General features: G+C 49.7%; 1 protein-coding gene and 1 non-coding gene across 8 annotated transcripts in view; both read left to right on the top strand.

The window, feature by feature from the left end:
* TOM1L2 (target of myb1 like 2 membrane trafficking protein) overlaps positions 1-23514 on the top strand; it is a 106802-nt gene that overhangs the window by 34289 nt on the left and 48999 nt on the right. For all 7 annotated transcript variants that reach the window (XR_011646762.1, XR_011646761.1, XR_011646760.1 and 4 more), the window contains exon 2: positions 19609-19693. Coding sequence is in view for 4 of the 7 variants with exons in the window: in XM_004453250.5 (XP_004453307.2) it covers positions 19609-19693 (85 nt within the window). In the remaining 3 variants the exon portion in view is untranslated. The remainder of the gene's footprint in view (positions 1-19608; positions 19694-23514) is intronic.
* On the top strand, positions 14268-14376 carry LOC111762921 (U6 spliceosomal RNA). Its single transcript, XR_002795913.1, has one exon. It is a non-coding gene; the product is annotated as a U6 spliceosomal RNA (small nuclear RNA).

Below are 23514 nucleotides of genomic sequence, written 5' to 3'. Positions count from 1 at the left end.
GTGTTTCTTTTTGTTGCGTCATCTTGCTGTGTCAGCTCTCCGTGTGTGCGGCACCATTCCTGGGCAGGCTGCACTTTCTTTCGCGCTAGGTGGCTCTCCTTACGGGGCACACTCCCTGTGCGTGGGGCTCCCCTACACGGGGGACACCCCTGCGCGGCAGGGCATTCCTTGCGCGCATCAGCACTGCGTATGGGCCAGCTGCACAAGGGTCAATGAGGCCCAGGGTTTGAACTGTGGCCCTCCCATGTGGTAGGCGGATGCCCTATCCATTGGGCCAAGTCCGCTGCCCTCTATTTCTTCTTACTAACACAACCTCGATTTTATTTGGGGCAGCTCTATGTCAAATCAAGATACAGCTGAAAAATTTGCTTACCCAGTCTCCCTTGTAGTTGTGACCCATTTCTGGTCTGTGAAGTACAGGCACACGTGCCTGGGGAGAAGACCCCTTCATAAATAAATTGGCAAAGTCCTTGGATCTTGAGCATTCTTCCCACCTGCTTCGCACACTCTGCCGGGCGTACCATGCAGTTATAAGGATGGAAGCCAAGGCCTGATTACGGCAGAGCAGGAAGACGAAAGGACCCTGGGCCTTGAGAGCAACCTTGAGCGGCTGTTCCAGCTCTGTACTGCCTGCTTCTAGGTGCCTTCTTGTTGCACGAGTAAAATAACCCCCTATCTGTTTAAGCAACTGTTAGTTTTTTAATTGCCTGCAGCTGAATGCAATCATAACTGATAAGGTAATGTTTTAATATTTTATAAGGGAGAAATATATTTACACAGTGTGTAATTAAAAATGAAAAATAATATAAATCCCCATAGATTTCTGGGCCCCACACCAGACCCACTGAAACAGAATCTTTGGGAGTGGGACTCATGTATGTATTTTAAACAAACTGTCCAGATGATTCTGATGCATAATAAAATGTGAGAATTTGTGAGTAATATTATCTCTGTTTTATTGATGAGAACACTGAGGCTGAGGGAAGTTAAACAACTTTTCCCAGTATTTTTAACTGAAAAGTTAGATTTGCATCTAGATCTGTCTGGCTCCAAAGGGCCCCCACTCTCCACCTCTCCCCAAGGACCTTGACGCCTCCTCCCTAATACAGGACACCACTTCTGAAGGGGACTTTTAAAATAGAAGATTCAAAACGATTTTCTAAACAGTTTTATGTGGTTTGCTGCGCAGGGACAGCATCACTGCAATACCCTTATCTCTTAGAAAGGAGGGGATGTATGGTTTCTAGTATGTTTGTTAAAAAGCAAACTCTTAGGTTTATGGTCATCTTCCATTTTTGAAACAAAAATTCTTTGAAACCAGTTTTCCCCATAGTCTTTCTAGGGTTAAGTCACTTAAAAATTATTAGAACATCTCACCCATGAAAGGTAATTATGGTGGTTTTATGAGTGTGGAAGACGTATAGCTTGTAAGTACTGGAGTAGTCTCCTGTGAGTTATTAGAACTTGCAGTATTCATGTTACACTGGATTAGCCATCAAGAGCTGATAGATTTTATCTGTAGTTTGTGAAGGCATTGGTTAGTTATACATTCATAACAATTAAATGCACACCGGCTCCCGTCAAATGGGATCTTTGGGTAAAGTGGCCACCTCAGGTTGTAATAGTGTGATCTGCATGGGTATTTGGAGACCTCTGTGCTAAGATTGATTTTCTGATGGAGGCTCTTAATTGTGTGGAACAGGAGGTCAGTGTACTTGGGACCCTCAAAGGGCAAGCAGCAGGGCGGCACTGAAGAGTGGCCTGGGTGTTGGGACCTTCGTGTTCTGGGCCTGGGTCCGGCCTGCGTGCATCTGGGTGCATCTCTGATGCGATTGCAAATAGACTCTCAGACAACACTGTTCCCGAGGCCCTGTGTGTGAGGCATCCTGGGAGGTCTTCACCTCGTTGCCTGCAAGGAGCGCCTTTTCTGGTGGGGAAGAGACGACAGATGCCCACGTCTCTGTGGTAGCAGCTCTGGCCACCGCAGCTTTCTTTTCCTGAGCGCTTCAGTTGGGCTAGGCACTTTACAGACGTACATTTAAGTCTTACAAAAGCTTTGCCAGGTGTAGGGGTCATTATCCCCACCCCACAGATATGGAACCCAAGGCCCAGAGAGATTTAGTTACCTGCTCAGGGTCACCTGCCCGTGAGCGGCGCCTCAGGGTCTGAGCTCAGGCCTTGCCCTGCCTGACTGCCCCTGGGCGCTCTGCCCGCTGTGGTGGGGCAGGAAGCGTGGAGGGAGCAGACGTCACGTGGCCGGGAGAACTGGGGGGCCTCGGAAGAGGCGGGCCTTAAAGAGTAAGGCTGAGTAAGGTAAGTAGTGAGAAGGCGGGGGTAAGGGGTGTTCTGGGCATGGGTAGGAGTCTGGTTTGCTTGAAATGTGTAGTTCCTTGTGGGATGAGAAGGGGTGGAGAGTAGGAAACCAGGCTGCAGAAGCAATTGATAAGTTGTGAAGGGCACAGAATGCCAGGCTACCAGGTAGCATTTCATATTTTATGTAAAATTATTGTTGCAGATATTATTTATTATCCTTATCCTTAATATAAGAAGAACTGCAAAAAATTGATATCAATACTTAGTGTCAGGAAACCCCCCAATGGATTTGTTATTTTTAATTTTTTAATTTTTGTTTTTAGGAGGTACTGGGAACCAAACCTGAGATCTCCCATGTGGGAAGCAGGTGCTCAACTGCTTGAGGCACATCCACTCTCGTGGAATTTCTTTTGTTTTTTGTTTTGCGGCTGTTGTTGTTTTTTAAAGATTTATTTATTTATTTAATTCCCCCCCTTCCCCTGGTTGTCTGTTCTCTGTGTCTATTTGCTGCGTCTTGTTTCTTTGTCCACTTCTGTTGTCGTCAGCAGCACGGGAAGTGTGGGCGGCGCCATTTCTGGGCAGGCTGCACTTTCTTTCGCGCTGGGCGGCTCTCCTTACGGGGTGCACTCCTTGTGCGTGGGGCTCCCCTATGCGGGGGACACCCCTGCATGGCAGGGCACTCCTTGCGCGCATCAGCACTGCGCATGGGCCAGCTCCACACGGGTCAAGGAGGCCCGGGGTTTGGCGCATGGGCCAGCTCAACACGGGTCAAGGAGGCCCGGGGTTTGAACCGCGGACCTCCCATGTGGTAGACGGACGCCCTAACCACTGGGCCAAGTCCTTTTCCCTGTTGTTGTTGATATCCTGGGGCCGGGGACTGAACCTGGAACCTTGTATGTGGGAGGCCAGCACTCAACCGCTGAGCCACATCTGCTTCCCAGAGTTGGTTTTTTCATTTGTTTTGGTTTTTTTTTTTTTTTCCAGGAGGCACTGGGAATGGAACCCCAGACCTCTCACATAGGGGGCGGGAGGTCTACCTCTGGAGCCACATCCACTCCCTCCCATGGAATTTTAATTAGAAAGTGAGGACTGTGGAATTTTCCCTTTTGTCGCAGTCTACCAGGAAGTCCAGGCCTGACTTAGTGTCCAATTGCAATAACTGTCTTCTGATTTCCTGATGAAATAGTGACTGCTTTTACTCCACATGGCTTCCAATATTCCTTTAATTTTGTTTGCCTTATTAAAAACTACCCTTAATTCCTGTTGGAAATAGGCAGGAGATATCTTTTATTTATTTTTATTTTTTAAACTATTCGTCTTTTTTTTTTTCAGATTTGTTTATTTCTCTTCCCTTCCCCCACCACCCCAGTTGTCTGTTCTCTGTGTCTATTTGCTGTGTCTTCTTTGTCCGCTTCTGTTGTCAGTGGCATGGGAATCTGTGTCTCTTTTTGTTGCGTCATCTTGTTGTGTCAGCTCTCCGTGTGTGCAGCGCCATTCCCAGACAGGCTGTACTTTCTTTCGTACTGGGCGGCTCTCCTTATGGGGCGTACTTCTTGCGCATGGGGCTCCCCTACGCGGGGGACACCCCTGTGTGGCACGGCACTCCTTGCACGCATCAGCGCTGTGCATGGGCCAGCTCCACACGGGTCAAGGAGGCCTGGGGTTTGAACCACGAATCTTCTATGTGGTAGACGGACGCCCTAACCACTGGGCCAAGTCTGCTTCCCAGGAGATATCTTTTAAATCACCCACTACCCCCCCCCCAAATTTTTTTTTTTAGGTACTGGGGCCAGGGATCGAACCTGGGGCCTTCTATGTGGGAAGTCACTGCCCAACCACTGAGCTATGCTGATGCCCCTAAATATGTTTTAGTACTTTGTAAGAAGAAACTTAGACTGACCTTTTTTTTGGCATTATCATAGGGAATGGCAATAAAGGGCTAGAAATGGGGTAGAGTGATGTGATCAAAGCTCGTGTCAGAACATTTCCTTGGCATCTGGATGAACTGCTTGCCAGAGGCTGCTGGGAAGGGATTTTGTCCCTGGGGTTGAGGACTGGGTCCCGAGGAAGCCCAGGAATCCCAGCCTGTCTGGAGGGCCTGCCTGGTTGCATGTGCCGTGGCAGTCTGTCTGCAGCCCTCCTCGCCCCTGCCAGCTTCGAAGTCATGTGCCGCACGCCCTGACCCCTTTCCTACCATTTCCACAGGAGCTCTGGATTTGCTTATTCACTGGGACCACCTGGGCCAGGTTTTTTTGCCTCTTGTTAGGAGACAGAATGGACTAAACTCTGTGCTGGCAATTTTCCGTACCTGGCTTTCTGGAGCATTTAAGGAAGTTCTCAATAAAATGACTCTCCACAGTGACCAGAAGGTCAGCATCCCGGGCCCACTCCGCGGCCTGGTGACCTCTAGACCATCAGGAAAGGGGGGCTTCCCGGGCCATCTTGCCTCGGGCAGCACGCCGAGGCTGGGCCCACGCAGCGTCTGTAACCCTTCACCCTGACATAACCACTTCGTGGGTTGGAAAAGTAGGTTGTTTTACTTTTTAAGTGTTTTCATTAACAGCTGCCATTAGAGCACCTGAGCCTCTCTAGGGCAGGAACTTGTGAGCAGAACTGTGTGTGTGCACTTTTCTGGAAGGTCTTAGCAGGCTCTCCAAGGAAATATATTCTTCCTGTAACATTTTATCCAAAAAGGGTGAAGAGCACGCTGTTCTGAAAAATGGCCTTCTGTGGATTTCTTGTCTGCACGATTGAATATCCCTAAGGAACCGCCTGCCCCAAAGCCTGCTGTCCCGGCATCCCTAAGCAGAGGCCTGCGAGCACGGCCCAGGGGAGGCCGAGGCCAGGAGATGGGCTCTGCGGCCTAGCGCCAAAGCCCCGGCTCCAGTCCAGACAGGTGGTTTTTACCTTGCTCACGGCGCCCTTGCTCTTGGCCTTCACTACTGCACTGCCCGCAGGAGGCAGCCACGTTGCGGTCCCCTCGGAGTGGCCGAGGAAAGGCCATTTTCCAGAGCTGTGCTTGGGGAATACATTCACACCTCTTGAGGCCCTGTTACAGGCTTTCAGGACAAAATGAGGCTTTCCCCTGCGGCCCAGTGCGGACCGGCCAGCGGCCACTCGGTGGGTTTCTCCTGGCGCTGGCAGGTCAGCGGGGGAGCTTTGTTCTCCAGGGACCACCAAGGAACTCCGTTCCTGAATTGCCACCGCGGGCATGAATAGCTTCACAAGACCCAGCTGGCGGTGGTTTACGACCCACCGAACCCACCCTGGATGCCGGTCTCATTGGGCCGGCGGGCGGGGGCAGGAGGGCGAGGAGCGCCTGTAAGCCCTGTGGGGAGGGAGGCAGAGGCGCAGGGCCGGTGCGCATGCGCGCGCAGGGTGGGGAGGGGCTCTCGGGGAGCCGGCTGTGGCGCTGAGTGCTAGGGGAAGGAGGCCGCTTTCTGCGCGCTGCTTTGACCCTTTCATCATGTGAGCGCGCATTCTCACCTTGCATTAATCAGCATGCACGTACTGTTTTATGCTGGCTGTTTTCCACTTAGCATTCCTACACCGATTTCCACTTAGGAACTAGGCCGAAGTATATATCATTTTTAAAAGCCACGTAGCAGTTTTGCCTTATTGATATGCCCTAGTTGCTTAACCATCTTCTCATTTGTTGGAACCACCGAGGTTTTCTCAATTATGTGTCTTTGCAGAATCAGCTCTCACCCGCCCCCTTATTTATTTCCTTAGGAGTATATTGCTGGGTCAAAATTATGAATGGTTTTATGCTTTTTCCTATTGAATTTTTTTCCTTTTATTACGGAAAATGTCAAGCATACTAAAGCAGAAGGACTATTGTTACAACCCCCATGTACTTATTGGGAAGCTTCAATAATAATCAATTTATGGCCAGTTTTGTTTCAAAGCGCCCCTCAGTCAATCCTGGGTTATTTTGCAATGTCTCAGACATCATATAATTTCATCCATAAATACCTCAGTATGCATTTCTAAAAGATAAAAAGATCTTTTAAAAAGTATAACCACTACTTCATTATCATATCTAAAAAATTATCCATGATTCTTAATATAATAAAATATCTGGAAAGCAGAAACGGCTCAAGTGATTGGGCTTCCGCCTACCACATGGGAGGTCCTGGGTTCGGTTCCTGGTGCCTCCTAGGGAAGGTGAGCTGGCACCTGAGGCAGGTACCATGAGCTGATGCAACAAGATGACACAACAAAAGAGACACAAAGAGGAAAGACAAGGAGAGACCCAATAAACCAGGGAGCTGAGGTGGCTCAGGTGATTGAGCAATTCTCTTCCACATGGGGGGCGGTCCCGGGTTCAGTTCCCAGTGTCTCCTAAAGAGAAGACAAGCAGACACAGAGAGCACACAGCAAATGGACATAGAGACCAGACAGCAACAGCAAACAATGGGGGTGGGGGGGAGTAAATAAATAAATAAAATCTAAAACAAAAATGTATGTGTATATATGTATAGAGTCATCCAACTGGAAGGTTAAGGTTTCCAAATGTTTTCTGTGGCCATTCTTATAAGGCCCAATGGTTGTTTGTACCAGTGTGTTCTCTAGGGAAGGGAAGGCTTCACTGGACACACACCATCCTGAAGGTTGGGAACTTGTTGTCCAGAAGGGCTCATCAGCCTGCAGGTCCTGGCCTGAGTGAGAGGGAGGGAGCAGGCCTCCCTCTGAGGCCTCGCTGCTTGCTGCCTTGGTCTGTAGTGCACCAGGGTGCTGGGTGCTGGCTGTCCATTCCTCACGTGGTCAACCCGGCTGTGCCATTTATCCACATACCAGCTTTCCTTCCCTCTGGCCTTCCCTTTGGGCTCCACCTAACTGAAGAATGAAAAATCATCCTGCTCTTTTCTCAGTGTTGAAGCTGGATAGGTTTCCTTTTCTACCATAAAGATTCCATAAAGCTAGGAAAATGCCTATTCCCTGCTGGATTTTGATCATCTGATTTGCATGTTTCCCTTGGCAAGCTTTGCTTGGTATTATTCAAGGTGACCCAGTTAGAACTACTGTTTAAAGTCACATTATCGTTAATAAGTTACACAACCTGTGTGTGATAAGTCTATTAATTCTGAATATTGTACACACAGGAATACATACTTGTGTTGGGGCTCTTCTTCATATTTAAATACGGCTGCATTCAAATGTAATCTCCTCTGTTTGTTCTCACTGTTGATATTTCTGATTTTTCACTGTTGATGGATGGGAGCAATTTCCCAGATGATCCAGAACCCTGCTAGACTTGGCTTTGGAATGCAAATTGCATGTATGTATTATGCCTGCGTCTCACCTGGCCCAGCCCAGCTTGGCTTGCGTCGGGCCCTCCTTGAATAGCTGGGTAGGGAAAAAGAAGTCATGGGCACCCCCTGTGGAACAAGGGCAAGTTCACAGGCAGGCTTGATCTGGGCGAAAATGCCTTTTAAGAGATATTAGGTCCAGAGTGCTTTTGCCTTTAAGGAAAATAGTCTTTATATTCAGTTAAAGCATATTTCTGTGTCCTGGGCCTAGCTGTTTTTGATGGAAGAATTAAGTAAGTGGATTTTAGCTTTGGTTATGAGCTTGCCGTTTCATTCCTTAGTCATTTGGGGTTAATGTCCCCTTTTCTTCTTTTTATAACAACAATAACTGAAATTTTTAAAAAAGATTTGCCTGTAAGCCAAATACTTCAGCATCTTGATTCTTTCCTTTTTTCCCCCCATTTTTCTTCCAGGCATTGTCCCCATGTATCCTATTTTTAAAAACAATTTTGTATTTATTGCCTTCTTCACTTTACACCATTTCAAAATGCAAAATGTTTCTATATGATTTTTTTAATTACTTATAATGTGCTCCTAAGTACAGTATAGTACCTACTTATAATTAATTATAATCATTACTTATAATGGCTCTATAGTATTCAGTTGAGTCAATATGCCGTAATTTACTTAACAGTTTCTTTTCTATTATATATTTGAGATGCTTTCAGAATTTTAAATAATACTATATTGAACATGTTCCTTTGTGTAGCTTCCCCACCCCCAACTTTTTAAAGCTGTATTGAGACATAATTCACCCTTTTAAAGTATACAATTCAGTGGTTTTTAGTATAGTCACTGAGTTGTACAACTATTACCACAATCAATTTTAGAGCGTTTTTGTCCTTCTGTATTCATTAGCAGTCACTTCCCCTTTCCTCTCAGTCCTAGGCAGCTACTAATCTATGTTCCGTCTCTATAGATTGGTCTGTTCTGGACATTTCCTATAAATGGAATCGTACACTGTGTGGTCTTATGACTGGCTTCTTTCACTTAGTGTCATGTTTTCAAGGTTCATCCACATTGTAGCGTGTATCAGTACTTCATTCCTTTTTATGGCTGAATAGTAGTCGGTTGTATGTTTAGACCACATTTTGTTTATCCAATCATAAGCTGATGGATATTTGGGTTGTTTCCACCTTTTGGCCATGATGAATAATGCTGCTTTGAGCAAGTTTTGTGTGTACAAGTTTTTGTGTGGACAGATGTTTTCTTGGCTTTTAGGTATATATGTAGGAGTGGACTTGCTAGGTTGTGTGTGGCTTTTTATGTTGAAATACTTCTTCAGGCTAAAAGTTCTAAAAAAATTTATCAGGTCAAAGGATAAGAACCATTTAGCCTTTTGCCCAAATTGTTTCCAAAGGATTTTTAAAGATATGCTACTTTCAATAATGTGACATTCTGGATTTACTGTAATCTTCCCAGCAGTGGGTATTAGTCTTTTAAAAATCTGTATGTATTAATTTAAGAGTAAAAGTTTTAACTTCATTCTTTTATTATGAGTGGTGTTTTTTTGTTTTGTTTTTATTACAGTATTAACTGCTTTTCCTCCCCAAACAATGTTCAGTTAGGTCTCTGGTTGGGAAAAACAGCTAATATTTGAGTTTTACTCTGACAGGTTACTTTTGACTGCTCCCCACAAGTGCCTTTGAATACTGCAAATGCTGTGCTGGTGGCCCGGAGAGTGTTTCTCTTTACCTCGTTCTGAAGGACAGCTATTTGCCAGACTTAGTCAAAGCTCTGGTTTAATGAGCGCGGCAGGTGTGAGCTGTGGGGAGCTTCTGGGAGTCTCTCTCCTGGCATGGAATTTTGTAATCGCTCTCTGAGGCAGAAAGGAGGCTCTCCTAGTTAGCTCACTCACGGTGATGTCCGCAGGCCCTGGCTGGCATTTAGGCCGACAGGATACCGTCCTTCCTGCCTTGGCCCTGCTTCCTCCACTCTGGGGGGGTGCACTGGGCTTGTGCCTTGCTCTCGGGCCTGGAAGCTGCCTTGAAGACAGTCGCCCCTGCCTTTGCCCTCCCCTCTGTCCTCCCTACCGGAATTCAGTCTTTCAGGAGGACTGAGGTCTGGGCTGCATGATGCAAACGGTGGCAGGGTGGCTACTTCCATTGAGCATCCTGTGCTGGGCTCTGTGCTTGGGGCTCTGTGTTCATTAGCTCATTTAACCATCCCGACTGCCCCTTGAGGCAAAAATGACTATTTTGTCCATTTTCAGAGAGTTTAAGAAATGTGGGAAAGCAGATGTGGCTCAAGCAGTTCAGTGCCTGCCTACCACTTGGGAGGTCCCAGTTTCAGCTACCGGTACCTCCTAAGGAAGACAAGCAAGAGGCTGGTGTGACAGGCTGGCGTGGTGAGCTGACCAAGCAAGATGACACAAGAAGATGATGCAACAAAGAGGCACAATGAGGAAACACAATGAGAAACACAACAAGCAAGGAATGGAGGTGGCTCAAGCGATAGGGCGCCTCCCTCCCACATGGGAGCTCCCGGGTTTGTTTCCTGGTGCCTCCTAAAAAGAAGACACACAATGAATGGACATAGCAAGCACAAACAACAAGGGGGGGGGAATAAATAAGTAATAAATAATTTTTTAAAAAAGTAATGTGGCTTGGGTCACAGAGAGCGAACCCTTGAACCCAGGGTCCATGTGGTTAAAAACCATTCAAAGCTTCACCATGTGCTGCAGTCTCATTTTTTCCCACTGCACCTTCAGGATAACTCCCTCCCGGCTTCCTGCCTGCAGGCGCTCGGCTCCACTACAGCCTCTGCTGTTAACCAGAGCGATCTGTTTAAAGCACAGATATTCTCCTCACTCCTGTCCAAACAAAGACCCGTCCACTGCCTCCTGCGGAAAGGCCGGACTCCTTACGGGAAATGGAAGGGCCTGCCCGGCCTGGCCTCGTCTCTGGCTACTCCCTTCCCCGCAGTCCTGGACTTTCTTCCTGAGCCTTGAATGGCCCCCACATCCTTGCTCGCACCCTGCACGCTGCTTGTGATGCTCCCTTGCGCATCCCTCTCAGTGTCCAGCTCAGGTCGTGGGCCTTTTCCTCAGTTTCAGCTGGTCGTCCCCTCATCTCCTTTTCCCCGCTCCTGTTCTAGCACGTCATGTACGAGCTGTTCGCCTCGGGAGCTCTTTGAGGGTGGGGCTCTGTGCTGGCCTCACGCCGTGCCCAGCAGGGAGAGGCCTCTCCGTGTGAGGCTTTGAGCCCAGCTGGGAAGCCTTTGGATGGCCTCACATCCTCAGCCTCCCCAGAGAATGACCTTCAGGTCTCCTCTGAGGTGTCTCTATCGTCTGAGGCAGCTAGGATAAGGTCGGTACCAGCCCCAGCTACACAGGGGAATTCGCAGGGCCGCCTCATTTCCTCTCTCCCCACCACTGGGCTTTCTTCTTAGGGTGGTGGGAGTGGCTGGTGGGCAGGTGGGGCCGTCTGGAGAAGAAGGCATTTGCAACACAGCAGCCTGTTTAGAGAAGAGGCACACTATGACCTGCCAGCATATTCCCGCCGTTTTACTACAGAAGGTCCAACCTGAACCCCGAGTCCCAGGGTGCCCGCCTGCCTGGCCTTAGGCTGCAGCTGATCTGGGCGGGCCGCTGGCACCTTGCTCCCGGCCTGGGGTTGGCTCCTGCAGAGGCCCCTCCTCCTCTGGCTGTCAGTTTCCATCCCACCCCTAAATCAGTCTCTTCCCCCAGCTCCTTTTTCATACCACTTTACTCTACCAGTAAAATATTTCATTAAAGACAACGAAGGGAATACATCAGGCCAGTGGCTCTGCCCCTAGAGACACACCCCAAATGCATTTTAAATCTGTGGGTCCCCCTCCAGGGAATTCCGGTTAAAAAAGAACTTGGATCAGCAACCTCGGGCTGGGGTGGCTAGCAAGCATCTATTTTCTCTGTTGTTTGGCTGGCCTGAAGCACTCCTTTGTCAGGGGAAAGGGAGGATGTGGTGCCCTAATTAGGCTGGGGTGTGGGATTGTGGCTTCCACAGAGCTGCCCTTTAGAACTGAGCTCTCCAGACGTGAGCGTAAGTTGGTGATTTTGTGAGCTTGTCAGGCTTTCAAGAAAATAGAAGATTAAAAAGACAGGGAAACGAAATGCAATGTGGTATTCTGATTGGCTCCTCGAGAAAAAGGACATAAGTGGGGAAACCAGAGAAATTCAAAGGAAGTCTGGAGTTTAGCTAATAGTACTGTACCAATGTTGATTTTTTTAGTTTTGATAAATGTGCCGTGGTTATATAATGTGTTAAGAACAGGGGAAACTGGGTGAAGGGCAACTGGGGACTCTGTACTACCTTTGCAGCTTTCCAGCAGATCTAAAATTATTCCAAAATTGAAAGTTTGTTTAAAGGAACAACAAAAAGTAAAAGATGAACCCAGCAGCTAATTTAACTTGTCCTCCCCTAGCACTTGCTTACACATTTCTTATCCCAGGGTCTTTAGTCTTCAAAAATAGGAGAGTGGGCTGCAGCCAGGAGCCCTGGACTGGCTGCTGCGGAGGCTAGAGTCTAGTGCTGAGAACCCTCCTCTCCCAGGCTAGAGCCTGGCGCTCGGGGCCTTCTCCTTTGCCCCCGCTGCCCTCTGTTTGGGGTCAGTTGGGGCCCAAGGCCTAATCTGCCAGGAAGCTCTGGGTCGTGTGGTTGGCAGTGCTCCCACCTCCTAGCAGTGCGCTGTGGACTGTCCCCTCACTGGGCTTTGTTTTCTCCACCTATTAGAGTGGGCACGGGCCTGGAGGCGGGAGGGAAGGATTAAGTACGATAATGTATGTAAAGCCCCTGGCTTGCTAAACTGGTTTTCATACGCTCTTCCCCTTCTCCCCTTTCTGTGAAAGTTGTCCATGTTCCCTCCTTGAAGACTTGAGATAGGGGATCACGGTGACTCTTAGGGCAGGAACACAGAGGTCCAAATGTGACTCTGACTGAACACCTGTTTTAAGTGACTTGTGGGGAGTCTTGTTACTAGATGGTCTCTAAGACCTCTTGGAGTTTCAACATTTGGATTCTTCAGGAAATTGTGCCTGCCTCCTCTTTTACCCTGCAGCTGGGCCCAGCTAAGTTTGGGGGCTTCTTTCTGGAAGGGGAGCCCTTCGTGCTTTGGGGCATGGCTTTCTACCCTCTTGAAAACCCACACACCTGGAAGGCTGGGGGTATCCACTGGTTCCAAGGGAATGGAATCCGGTGGGCCTGGCTTGTGGATGGCCATTTACCTGTAGGTGGCAGTGGTGACTCGGGAATGCCGAAGGAGGGGGCAGGAGGGAAGGGCGCTGGCAGAACCCCTGCCAGAGAGCATTAGGAAGCAGAGAAGAAATAGCAACGTGTGTGTGTGTGTGTGTGTGTGTGTGTGTGTGTGCATCTTTCTATTACTCCGCGGAACTGGGTGAAAAAGCTGCTATAATGATCCCATTTTGCAGAGGAGGGAAGGGCTTGGAGAGGTCCATTTCTCCCCTGGAGTCACATAGTCATTAGCAAAACTAGGACTCACCAAAGTCCTGCTGTGTTGCCCATCTCTTTTACCTCTAAGTCCAAAGGGAGATTGCAGAAACAGTTGGGCTCCCTGCTCTGATACCGCCAGCTTGCCCAGTGCCTATCAGCCAGGGGCCTCAGTGGGTTTACAAGCACCATTTTGCTTCTACTGGGTCCTGGGCCAAGTCAGGCCCTGTTGAGAAGCTGAAGATGCCTTACCTTCAAGCATCTTCAACTTTAGGCCAGGGATCAAGAAGGTACTCATGGCTTTTTGAGCCTGTAAAACTTGAAGGACCTCTCAGAGCAGCCTGGGAATGGACTGTGCTGTCAGGTGCTGGAGCACTCCAGGGGCATTGCATGGGGTGGTAGCAAACGCAGCTCCCAAGGAGCGTGCACTAGCGGGTGTGTGGACAGGATGTGGCATTCGTTCGGCTGCAGGGGACAGACGAGTCTGTGGGATCTCCTTAGAGGGGATCTAAGGCACTTGGCTTGCAAAGTCCTAGGGACCTTGATGTGGCTCCTGCTTCCACCATCCAGCAGGCACCCTACTTTTCTCTTTCCTTTACTTGCTCTTCTGGTGGAGGATTGGGTTTTATAGAAATATACCCAGACCACAGACAGTCGGAGCAGGGGTGAAGTTGGGGTGGCAACCAAGGTGTCAGACAGGAGACCTAAGGCCCAGAGCAGGGAAGTGACTGGTCCAGGAGTTCAGGATCGAGGCCCAGGGTCACTTGACTTCCTGACCTCCATGACCACGAGTTCCTCGATAGCTAGATTGCGTCTGTCTTCCCCCGGTGCCCCCAGTGCCCTGCATTTGGGAGATGGGCAGTCCATTTGTGTTGTGAATGACCATGCTAGGATTCCTTCATCTCAGATCTTCTCAACTCTGGCTGTCTGTTAGACTCACCTGGGGGATTTTACCTGGGCCACAAGCCCCAGAGTCAGTTTAAATGGGATGAGTGGGACCCAGGTGTTTGTATTTTTAAAAAAGCCTCCTGGGTGTTCTAGTATGTAGCCAAGGTTGCCAACCCCTGTTGTGCACCATGCTCTCCTCAGGGCTTCCAGTAGCTGGGGACGTGGGAGAGCAGGGGCTGAGTCATCTCCTCTGCGGTGCTCGCAGTCTTTGGCAGGTTCTTTCTGGGTGGCCTTGTCGTCTGTGTGCGCTGCTTAAAAAGGCATGCTGGTGCTCTCTTCAGCAGCACATACACTAAAACTGGAACGATGCAAAGAAGATTAGCATGGCCCCCGAGCAAGGATAACACACACATATTCGTGAAGCGTTCCATATTAAAAGTAAATAAATGCATGCTGTTCACTGTGGAAGACAGGTTGGCAGTTCCTGAGAAAGCTAAGTATAGAATTACCAGATGATCTGGCAATATACCTCTGGTAGGTCTATACCCTACAGAGTTGAAAGCAGGGACTCGAACAGGTATTTGCACACCCGTGTTTATAGAGGCACTGTCCACAATAGCCGGAAGTTGGAAGCAACCCAAGTGTTCATCAGTCGATGAGTGGATAAACAAAATGTGATCTACCCATGCCATGGGATATCACTCAGCACTGAAGAGGAGTGAAGGCTGCCTCCAGCGACAGCGTGGATGAACCTTGAGGATGTCATGCTCAGCGAGATAAGCCAGGCGCAACAGGACAAATATTGTGTGATCTCACAGATATGAACTAACTGTTAGCACACTCCTAGAGTTAGGATCTAGAATATACGTTACCACAGGCTGGGTTGGGGTAGGCAATGGGGAGGTAATACTTAATTTTACAGAATTTCTATTTGGGTTGATAGTAAAGTTTTGGAAATGCATGGTGGTGATGGAAGCACAAAATTGTGAGTGTAATTAACAGCACTGAATTATATATGTGAATGTGGCTAAAAGGGGAAATTTTAGGTTGTATGTATGTTACTGGAATAAAAATTAGAAGAAAAAACATAGGACTGTACAACACAGTGAATCTTATTGTAAATAGTGGGCTATAGTTAGTAGTATAATTATAAAAATGTTCATTCGTGATTTATAACAAATGTACCACCCTATTGCAAGGTGTTAGTAATAGGGTGGTATATGAGGAAAAAAGATACACTCTAATGTAAACTCTGGACTATAGTTAGTAGTACAATTATAATGTTCTTTGTAACAAAGGTACCACACTAACGCAGTGTTAATAATAAGGGGGAGTATATAGAAACGCTGTAATTTTTACACGATTTTTCTGTAAAACCTGTAACTTCTTTAATTAATTAAAAAAGAAATTAATTTTTAAAAAAGGCTTGCTGTTGCCTGTCACTGAGTGCAGTGGGGAGCCACCTCACCCAGTACTGGAGCACCTGTGTCGTTGTGGAGGTCCTGTGAGAGCTCACGCTGTGTCCTGACCGACTGCTTCTCTGCCTGCCCCCTTAGACCATCCTCCGAAAGCAGGGTCTCCACCGTCTCCATCTCCTCCTTCCGGGACAGGCCCGGCACTTCTCAGGCCTTGTCAATATCCAGTAAATGCCACTGGGACCCTGTGGTTTTGCTTTGCCTTACTGTGACGGAAAGAGCCGCCTCAGAGTAGCTACTCCACACACCTTCTTCTCGCCCGCTTAGCTTCCTTTTATGAGAGGTGGGGGGGCGGGGGCTGTCACAGAAAGGGACAACCTGTAAAGTGGGACGAGTACTTGGAGTACATTCTCCTTTCTCGCCAGTGGAAAGGAGTATCTGCAATTAACATTCACGAAGCACGTCAGGAGTCTAAAGCAAAAGGCAATAATGGTTGTGCGTGGCATGTCGGGATTGATTCTCCTTTCTAACTGACTTGTAGAAGCCAGCCTGCCTCGCTAGCAGATAGTAATCCAGAAGGTTCATCTCATATTCTTGGGGCATAATTATTAGGTGAGCTTCCTGCCCATCGAAACCCCTTTGGCTTTTTTCCCCACACCTGTCCCAGGCAGCTCTGAAAGCCGAGCCTCGGTGCCGGCCCCTCTGGGCTGCTGCTCCCACTCCCTGATGATTAGAGAGGCAGATAATTTGGCTGTTTGTTGTTTTTTTTCCCCCCTCCATTCTCACCAAAAAGGATGTTGCTGAATGCAAAATGCTAAAAGCATTTTTCCTTCACCTCCTGATGCTGGCTGCTTCTGAGTCACTATATTTAACAGCTAAGTACAGAGTGCCGCAGCCCAGAAACCAAACCATGGGGTGGCGAGGCCCTCCCAGCAGGACTGCCTTGCGTTTCAGACTGCAGAGGAGGGCTGGGCTGGCAGAGGCCCGAGCCCCAGAGCACTGGCCTACTGTCAGGGCCAGGCGTCAGGGCATGCTGGCCCAGGTCCCCACGCCAGGAGGGAGGCCACCTTTCCTGAATGGAGAAAACACCAGGCCACCAGCCCCAGGAGGACACGCGGCCTTCCAAAGCCCTGGAGGTTTAACCTGAGCTGCGTCTGATTGCTTCTGGAACTTGGGCCATTCCAAGAAGGCTGCTCAGCAGGGGCTTTGTCCAACCCCTGGCTGCCCAGCCCTGCCCATTAGCATGTCCCAGGAGTCCTCGCCAGGTCAGTGCTTTGCCGCAGGGTCACTGGTCTTTTGATCTTTATCCCTCCCAAGGGCTGGCTGGAAGGAATGCCTGCCCCACTACTCCCCTGAGCATGGTGCTTCTCTGTTTCTGCTGATGCACGAGGATTTATTTTAGGGTTTGACGACTTTACGTGACAAAGGAAATGAGTCTGAACTTTATTCTGTCCTGGGGACAGGGCCCAGTGAAGGAGCCCACATCCAGTGGCTGCAGTTCCAGGGGCCATCAGACACAGCTCTGTTCCCATTTGCTGGAAATTCTTTTATGAAAAGAGGAAACCAGGAACTGATTTGAGCTCCTTTGTCAGCCTGACTTTCCTCCTCATCTCAGCAGAGCCAAATACCACATTTGTGTTTGTGTGGTAATTTTAACGAATTTGAAAAGAAAGAAGTGTTCCCTCTGGGTTGGTCCTTTATAATCAAAATGAGTATCTTTTAGCTTGAAAATGCAGGATCACTGTAAAGGACTAGAAAGCGCTGACCCTGAGGACAAGTTATGATGCCTTTGAACCCTTTCCCAGTATTATTAGAGGAAGGGGGAGGGTGACTATAAGGTTAATGGATTCTGCTGCTAAACCGAACTTGGAAATGAGATTCCATTGATTTAATATTCCCTCCATTGAGCTACGCAACGCAATGCTCCTTGTGGTCCTAAGAAAGTTCTCTCAGGTGCTTTCTTCCCCTTGCGGCTCTGTGTGGGGGTGGAACCGCAGGTCGGCCCATCGGCAGCTGGCCTCGCCCTTGCTGGCAGGAAGGGTCCTGGGGCTGGGCTGCCCGCAGAGCGGCTTCCCGCGGGGTCTGCCTCCTCCTCCCGAGGCTGCTGGATTTATGGCTGCAGGCGTGCCCCCAGCTGTCTGTGAGCCCCAGGGTGAGTGGACCTCTCGAAGGCAAGGGGTGCTTAGGGACTGCTGAGCGTGGCAGGAAGAGCCCGGGCTGGCGCCATAGGTTGTTCCACCCACATGCCTGCCCAGCTGAGCCTTTCTGCCGTCCCCCGCCTCTGGGCCAGCCCCACAGGTGACGGCAGCGCACTGCGGGGAAGACTGGAATCTGCACCTTGTACCCATCGACCGCCCTGGAGCCTCTGTCCTCTGTCTCCTCCTCCCTAGACAAAGCTGACCGGTGCTTTGAGCCATTTCCTGGGTGCCTGCCGCTACCCTGCCCCTTCCTAGCCGTGCCACTCGCCACCTTGGCCGCCCTCCCGGGTGGGCCCAGGCATGCTACTTACATGGTCAGGTGGATAAAATCCGTCTCTTTTCCGCGTGGTGGAAATGGGTGTGGGGGTGGTTCAGGTGTTCTATGAGACTTGTCTGGCCTAAACAGTCTCTGTAGCATCTCCCCAAGTCTCGGGAGCCTGTCAGTCCCATGTTGCTCTCTGCCATGCTGTGCATTCATATAAAGACGGATTCTCTCCATTTGTGGGTGATTTTACTTTTTCAAGGTGATCACAAGTCTTTTGGTGCCAAGTGTGATGAATAAGAGGGTGAAAAGGTTGGGGATACAACCTTAGGTTGAGAATGCATCCTTTTTGGTAAAAAAAAAAAATGAGGCATGGTTAAAACAATGAGGCTTTTAAAAATGCAGACGGAAGACTGTTGCCCAAATGTTTTAAGCAAATTTTGGAGTGTGTTGTCACTGTGTGCAAGTACAGCTTTTGTTTGGATGTGTGAGTTCTGGTATGTTATGTAAAAAGCAAGTGTCACTTCTTCATAGTTGCATCCAATAAAACAAAGACACTTCCAGCCTGTACAGAGATCATCTGTTTTATGGTTGGAGCACCAGCGGAAGTGGGGCTTGTGTTAAGTGTTTGTTAAATGGTGGTGGCGGCATCCCTGCCATGAAGTTTGGGGCAGGTTTAGAGTTCATCTAAGATAAGAACTTCAAGCCGGAACTCGGGTTTTGTGGGGATGTGGGGCAGTGTCACGCAGACGCCTGGCCACACAGACCTGAGGTCAAATGTTGGGGCTGCCACTTCACTTACGTGATCTTGGCCAAGTTACCCAATCTTTCCGAGCCTCTATTTTCCTCTTTTTAAGTGCGTATGTGTGTGTGTGTGGACGGTACATAATCCTACCTCGAGGCCATTTTGTGGATTAAATAAAATAATGTACTCACTTAATAGAGTAACCCCCGTAGTAGCTTCATAGATGGTTCTTCCTCCCTCCCTCTTATTTGGGTTTTTTTTCCAACTTGTTATTTAGAAGTACTTCCAAATTTACAGGACAGCTACAAAATAATACATATTTCATACAGAGAACTCCAGCATGCCTCCCTTACCCCAGGTACCACCAATTTAACATTTTACCACATTCGCCGTATCATTCCATCTATCTGTCTTTCTATCTATCTATCTGTCTCTGTCATCCATATCTATCATCCATCTATCTAACTTCTATCTGTATCTTTCTTTATGTCTGTCTATCTGTGGGATGTATTTTTTAACTTCTGAAGTTGACTTTTAATAATTGTAAGAGCAAATACCTGTAGAGCACTGTGTGCCAGGCTCTATTCTAAGTGCTTTACATATATTAACTCTCTTAATCCCTATAACAAATCTGTCGGGTAGGCACTGTTATTTTCACGAGTTCACACCTAAGGAAGCCCAGGCACATGAGGTCCAGTGATTTGCCCAAGGTCACACAGCTGGTAAGTGGTGGTGCCTGTCGGCAGACCCAGAGGGCCAGCTCCAGAATCTATGGGCCCTCACGCAGTGTGGCAGGTCTCGGGGGCTTCGCTGGCTTAGGCCTGGTGTCAGCGTTTCAGGCGTGGGTGAAGGCACGGCAGCGTCATGCCAGCCCTCAGGCCCTCACCTCTCTCGGGGTGTCTCTCAGGAAAGCAGCGCTCTCAGAACAGCTCCCTGGGCTCAGGCCATCTGCTCGGCAGAAGACCGCCGTGGCTCTCGCCTCTTCCTGTTTCCTCCCAGGGCCCCTCACTCCAGGGGGAGATGTGAACCAGTGTTCTCTGATTTCACAGAAAAGGCCACTGATGGCTCCCTGCAAAGCGAGGACTGGACGCTGAACATGGAGATCTGCGACATCATTAACGAGACAGAGGAAGGGTGAGTGCGCCCCTCCCCCATGCCCTCCTCTGCTTGCTCGAGCCTTGTCAGCGCTTTGGTGTTGCTCAAAGCCTGTCAGGTCTTAAGGGTGTTGGGTGTTTTATTTTCTGTTTTGTTTTTAATCTGTTCACTTTGGCATTTAATAGACTGGCACTCTTAATTATCTTTCCTTTTCCCTTCTACTCTCCCCCCACCCCTTCCCCAGTGGCAGTTCTTGAATTAGAGCAGCGATGACCTCTTTTAATAAACCAGCTTTTAATCACAAGTGAAAATGAAGTTGCCTGGTTACTTGGGCCCCCAGTGATCATTAGTCTGAGCAGCCAAATCATCGCCCCCTTCCCCCTCTCCTCCCTGGCCCTGCCTCCCCTTTGTAAACATGGGGCTGGGTCTGCCCTGGTTCTCTGCCCGGAGCACAGGAGTCCCAGGAGTCGGAAGGGACCCCATCCTGACCATAGAGGGAGGTCCAAGGCACGAGGTACTCGGGGTGGGGAGTAGGTGATGCCTGGGCAGAGGGTGTTTTTAAAGTTTCCTTTACTACATTCTCCTCTTCTACATGATATCTACACTCTCTTTGTACTTTGCACTTCTTCCAAAATGGTCACTTTTCAGCCCTCTGTCCACATCTGTAGCCACGGCCTCTTAAACCAAATCTAGAGGAGCTGGTGAGGAGCCCGGGCTTGAGCCTTGGCATTGCCACTCACCTTCCACATGGCGCAGTCTGGGTCTAGGCTCTTAAGGTTGGTCCTGCTTTCTTTCATTCAGCAAGTGTTTATTGAGTGACTGTCTTGTGCCAGCCCCTATTGTAAGTGCTGAGGACACAATGAACAAGACAGACAAACTCCCCACCCCCAGGGAGCTGACAGCCTAGAGGGGAGAGACAGGCCCTAAGACAAGGTGTTGAACACGTAGGATCAGGTCAGATGGTGACCAGACCGTGGAGGGACATTTAACCGGGAAGGGAGACGGGGAGAGAGAAGGCTGAGAATTAACAATTTGAAGTACAGTAATCAGGGAAAGCCTCACCGAAAAGTGACCTTGAACGAAGACTTGAAGGAGATGATGGAGTGAGGCATGAGGGTTGTATGGGGGAGGAACTTTCCAGGTGGAGGGATCAGCAAGCATGGAAATCCTGAGGCAGTGGAAGAGCAAGGAGCCAGTGGAGCCGGAGCAGGTGAGTGAGGCAGAGGGCAGGAGGAGCGGGCAGAGGCAGCCCGGGCTCTGATAATGCAGGCCGCTGTAGGCGCCACAAGGACTCTGGCGTTTTCCTGGTGTGAGAGCAGAGTCCTTCAGAGGATTTGAGCAGAGAGGCGGCGTGGCATGATCTAACTTTCGTTTTTAAAAAACCACTCTACTACTGGGTTCAGAATTGCCTGGTTAGGGTGCCGGGAACTGGTGAGGAGATTATTCCAGTAGTCCAAGTGCAGGAAGGCGGCGGCTCTGCCCAGGGTGATAGTAGAGGAGAGGGTGAGGAGGGGTTCGAGTCTGAATATGTTTAGGAGGTAGAGCAACCGGGACTTTTCTGGAGGGAGGCAGAGGAGAAGAGTCGAGGCTAACACCGAGGTGTGGGGCCTAACAAGTACAAAGAGAGCGTGCTGTTCCCTGAGAGAGGAGCCGTCGGGGAGCCGGTGGGCCGGGGGCCAGGCGTTCACTTGTGAGGCCTGCCAAGTATCCAGCGCAGACAGTGACAGGATCATCGGAGAGTGCAGTGTGGGGCAGCGGCCTGCCCTGGAGAGAAGTCCTGGGGCCTCCAGCGAGCGGTGAGATGTCTTCACTCTCAGTGTAGGCAGGCACGTGGGTGTGACCCAGGCCCTGGGGCTGCGTCTCCTCCTGCTGCCCTCACTGGGCTCAGGCTGGCCGCTTCCTTCAGATCCCCTCGGGCTTCCTTCTTCCTCACACCCACTTTAGAGCCCCTCTGTCACCCATTCTTCTGGCCATGCAGCCAGCGTTTATGGAGCACCCTGGTGTGCCAGGCTCCAGGATGCCGATATAAATGTGCCACGTCAGCCCTGGAGGCTGGCTGAGGAGGCGCGACCGTGGCCTGGCAACCAACGTGTGTGCGCAGTGCCGAGGGCTCAGACGGAGAAGGCAGGGAGACGCCTCCGGCATGGGCTGGCTTTGGGACGGGCAGTAAGGGTGCAAGAAAGCAAGTGCTGTGGAGTGAGTTGCTGCAAGGTGCGTCGTGGGAACAGGGTGAGGCACAGCAGAAACCGAAGGCAGAGGATCCCTTTATTGCACAAAATGCAGCGTCCAGAGATCTCCTTGTCGCTTACATAGTCCAAAAGAGCAGGGAAACAAGTCCCTCACCGCTGGTCTCGGGGGAGTGGCTGGAAACTGTTCCAGTTGGGAGCGGGCTTGATAGAGGCAACTCCAAATGCCCCACTTAGCGCCAGAGAGAGATACAAATCTATACTGTTAAAATGTGACTTTCATCCAGCTGTGGGCGGAGGGGGCCCTGCCACAGAGAATTCCTGTTTGGATAAGCACCTGTGGTGTCAGGTCTGGCAGGGTCTTTTCGTTAGACTTGACATCTCCCCCAGCTTGTGGAAGGCACACAGTCGAAAAGGGGGTAGGCAGCAGAAGGCCAGAGGATGGGTGCTTAGTGCGAGTTTGTGACTAACCAGAGAAAGAGGTGGAGGTAGGTGAGGTCTAGGTGATGGCTGCTTAACAGGTGCCCACGATGGCCTGGCCCGGGCCAGCCTGTTGAGGGATACAGGCATTCTGGGGTGAGCAGGAGGAAAGAGGGGGTGTGCTGTGTAGGAGGGGGTGTGCATGGAGTTGAGGCTGGGAAGGGAAAGGTCAGGTGGTAAAGCGTCATGCTCCAAAGCTGGGGCATCATCCTAAAGGCGGCACATCTCCGTTTGCCCTTTCCCTCCCCTCCCTTCTCCACACAGAAACCAGAGGGTCTTTTAAAAACCCAGCCTCATCGAGTTTCGTCCTTGCTAAGCAGCCATCAGTGGCTTCCCACGCACCCCCTTAACCGGGCCCACACACGAGCCCTCCGCTTCCCTCTCCAGCTGCATTTTGAGCCCTCTTCCCCTCGTTCTTGTACTTCAGCCCCACTGGTCTTTCAATTCCTTGAATTATCCACATTCCTGTATCGGGTCTGAAGTTCTTCACCGATCTGAGGAGTATACAGTTATGCTCCCAATTCTTATTTTTAGGGCATCGCTCAAACGCGGTGTGGCTTGAAGGCAGGAAGCCCAGCTGCTGGGGTTGGGTAACTTCTTTTCCAAATCCTGCCCTCACAGGAGGCCTGGTCACACCTTTCTCCTTAGGTAGTGCACACACCTTTCTCCTCAAGTAGTCCAAGCTCCTTGTTCCTGCACTTTTGAGGGTCTCTCAGTGATTTCCAGAAATTTGCTGTGTGATAACTGGCAAAGTCTCTGCCTAAAGTGGGAGAAAACACCTCACAAGTCCAGATAAGGGTAGGGTGCCCCACCCCTCGTCCCTTCCTCAGGGCCTCTGTCCTGCTGTTCCTTCTGTAATGTGCCTTCAGTTCCCCGTACCAATCACTTCTGACATCCACTGGGGCTCAGCTGACTCTCATTTTTCTGACTACGTTGGGCAAGTCCCCTGTCATATGATTCCATAATATCCCTTGTATTTTACTTAGGCTTGTCACAGTTTAAACTTACATACTTGTGTGGTGTTTGTTCACGTCTGTCTCAGTTTGCCAGGGCTGCTCTGACAAACACCAGACCCTGGATGGCTTAAGCAATGGGAATTTCTCGTCTCTCAGGGTGTTAGGAGGACTCACTTTCTCTGGACTCCAGCCTTCCAGCAGTCCTCTGCCGCATGGCGCTCTCTCCCTGTTTCTCTGT

This window comes from Dasypus novemcinctus, chromosome 21 (genome assembly GCF_030445035.2).
Source record: "Dasypus novemcinctus isolate mDasNov1 chromosome 21, mDasNov1.1.hap2, whole genome shotgun sequence".
Taxonomy (NCBI): Eukaryota; Metazoa; Chordata; class Mammalia; order Cingulata; family Dasypodidae; genus Dasypus; species Dasypus novemcinctus.
Note: the sequence above shows the minus strand (reverse complement) of the source record. Positions and strands in the feature narration are given on the sequence as shown.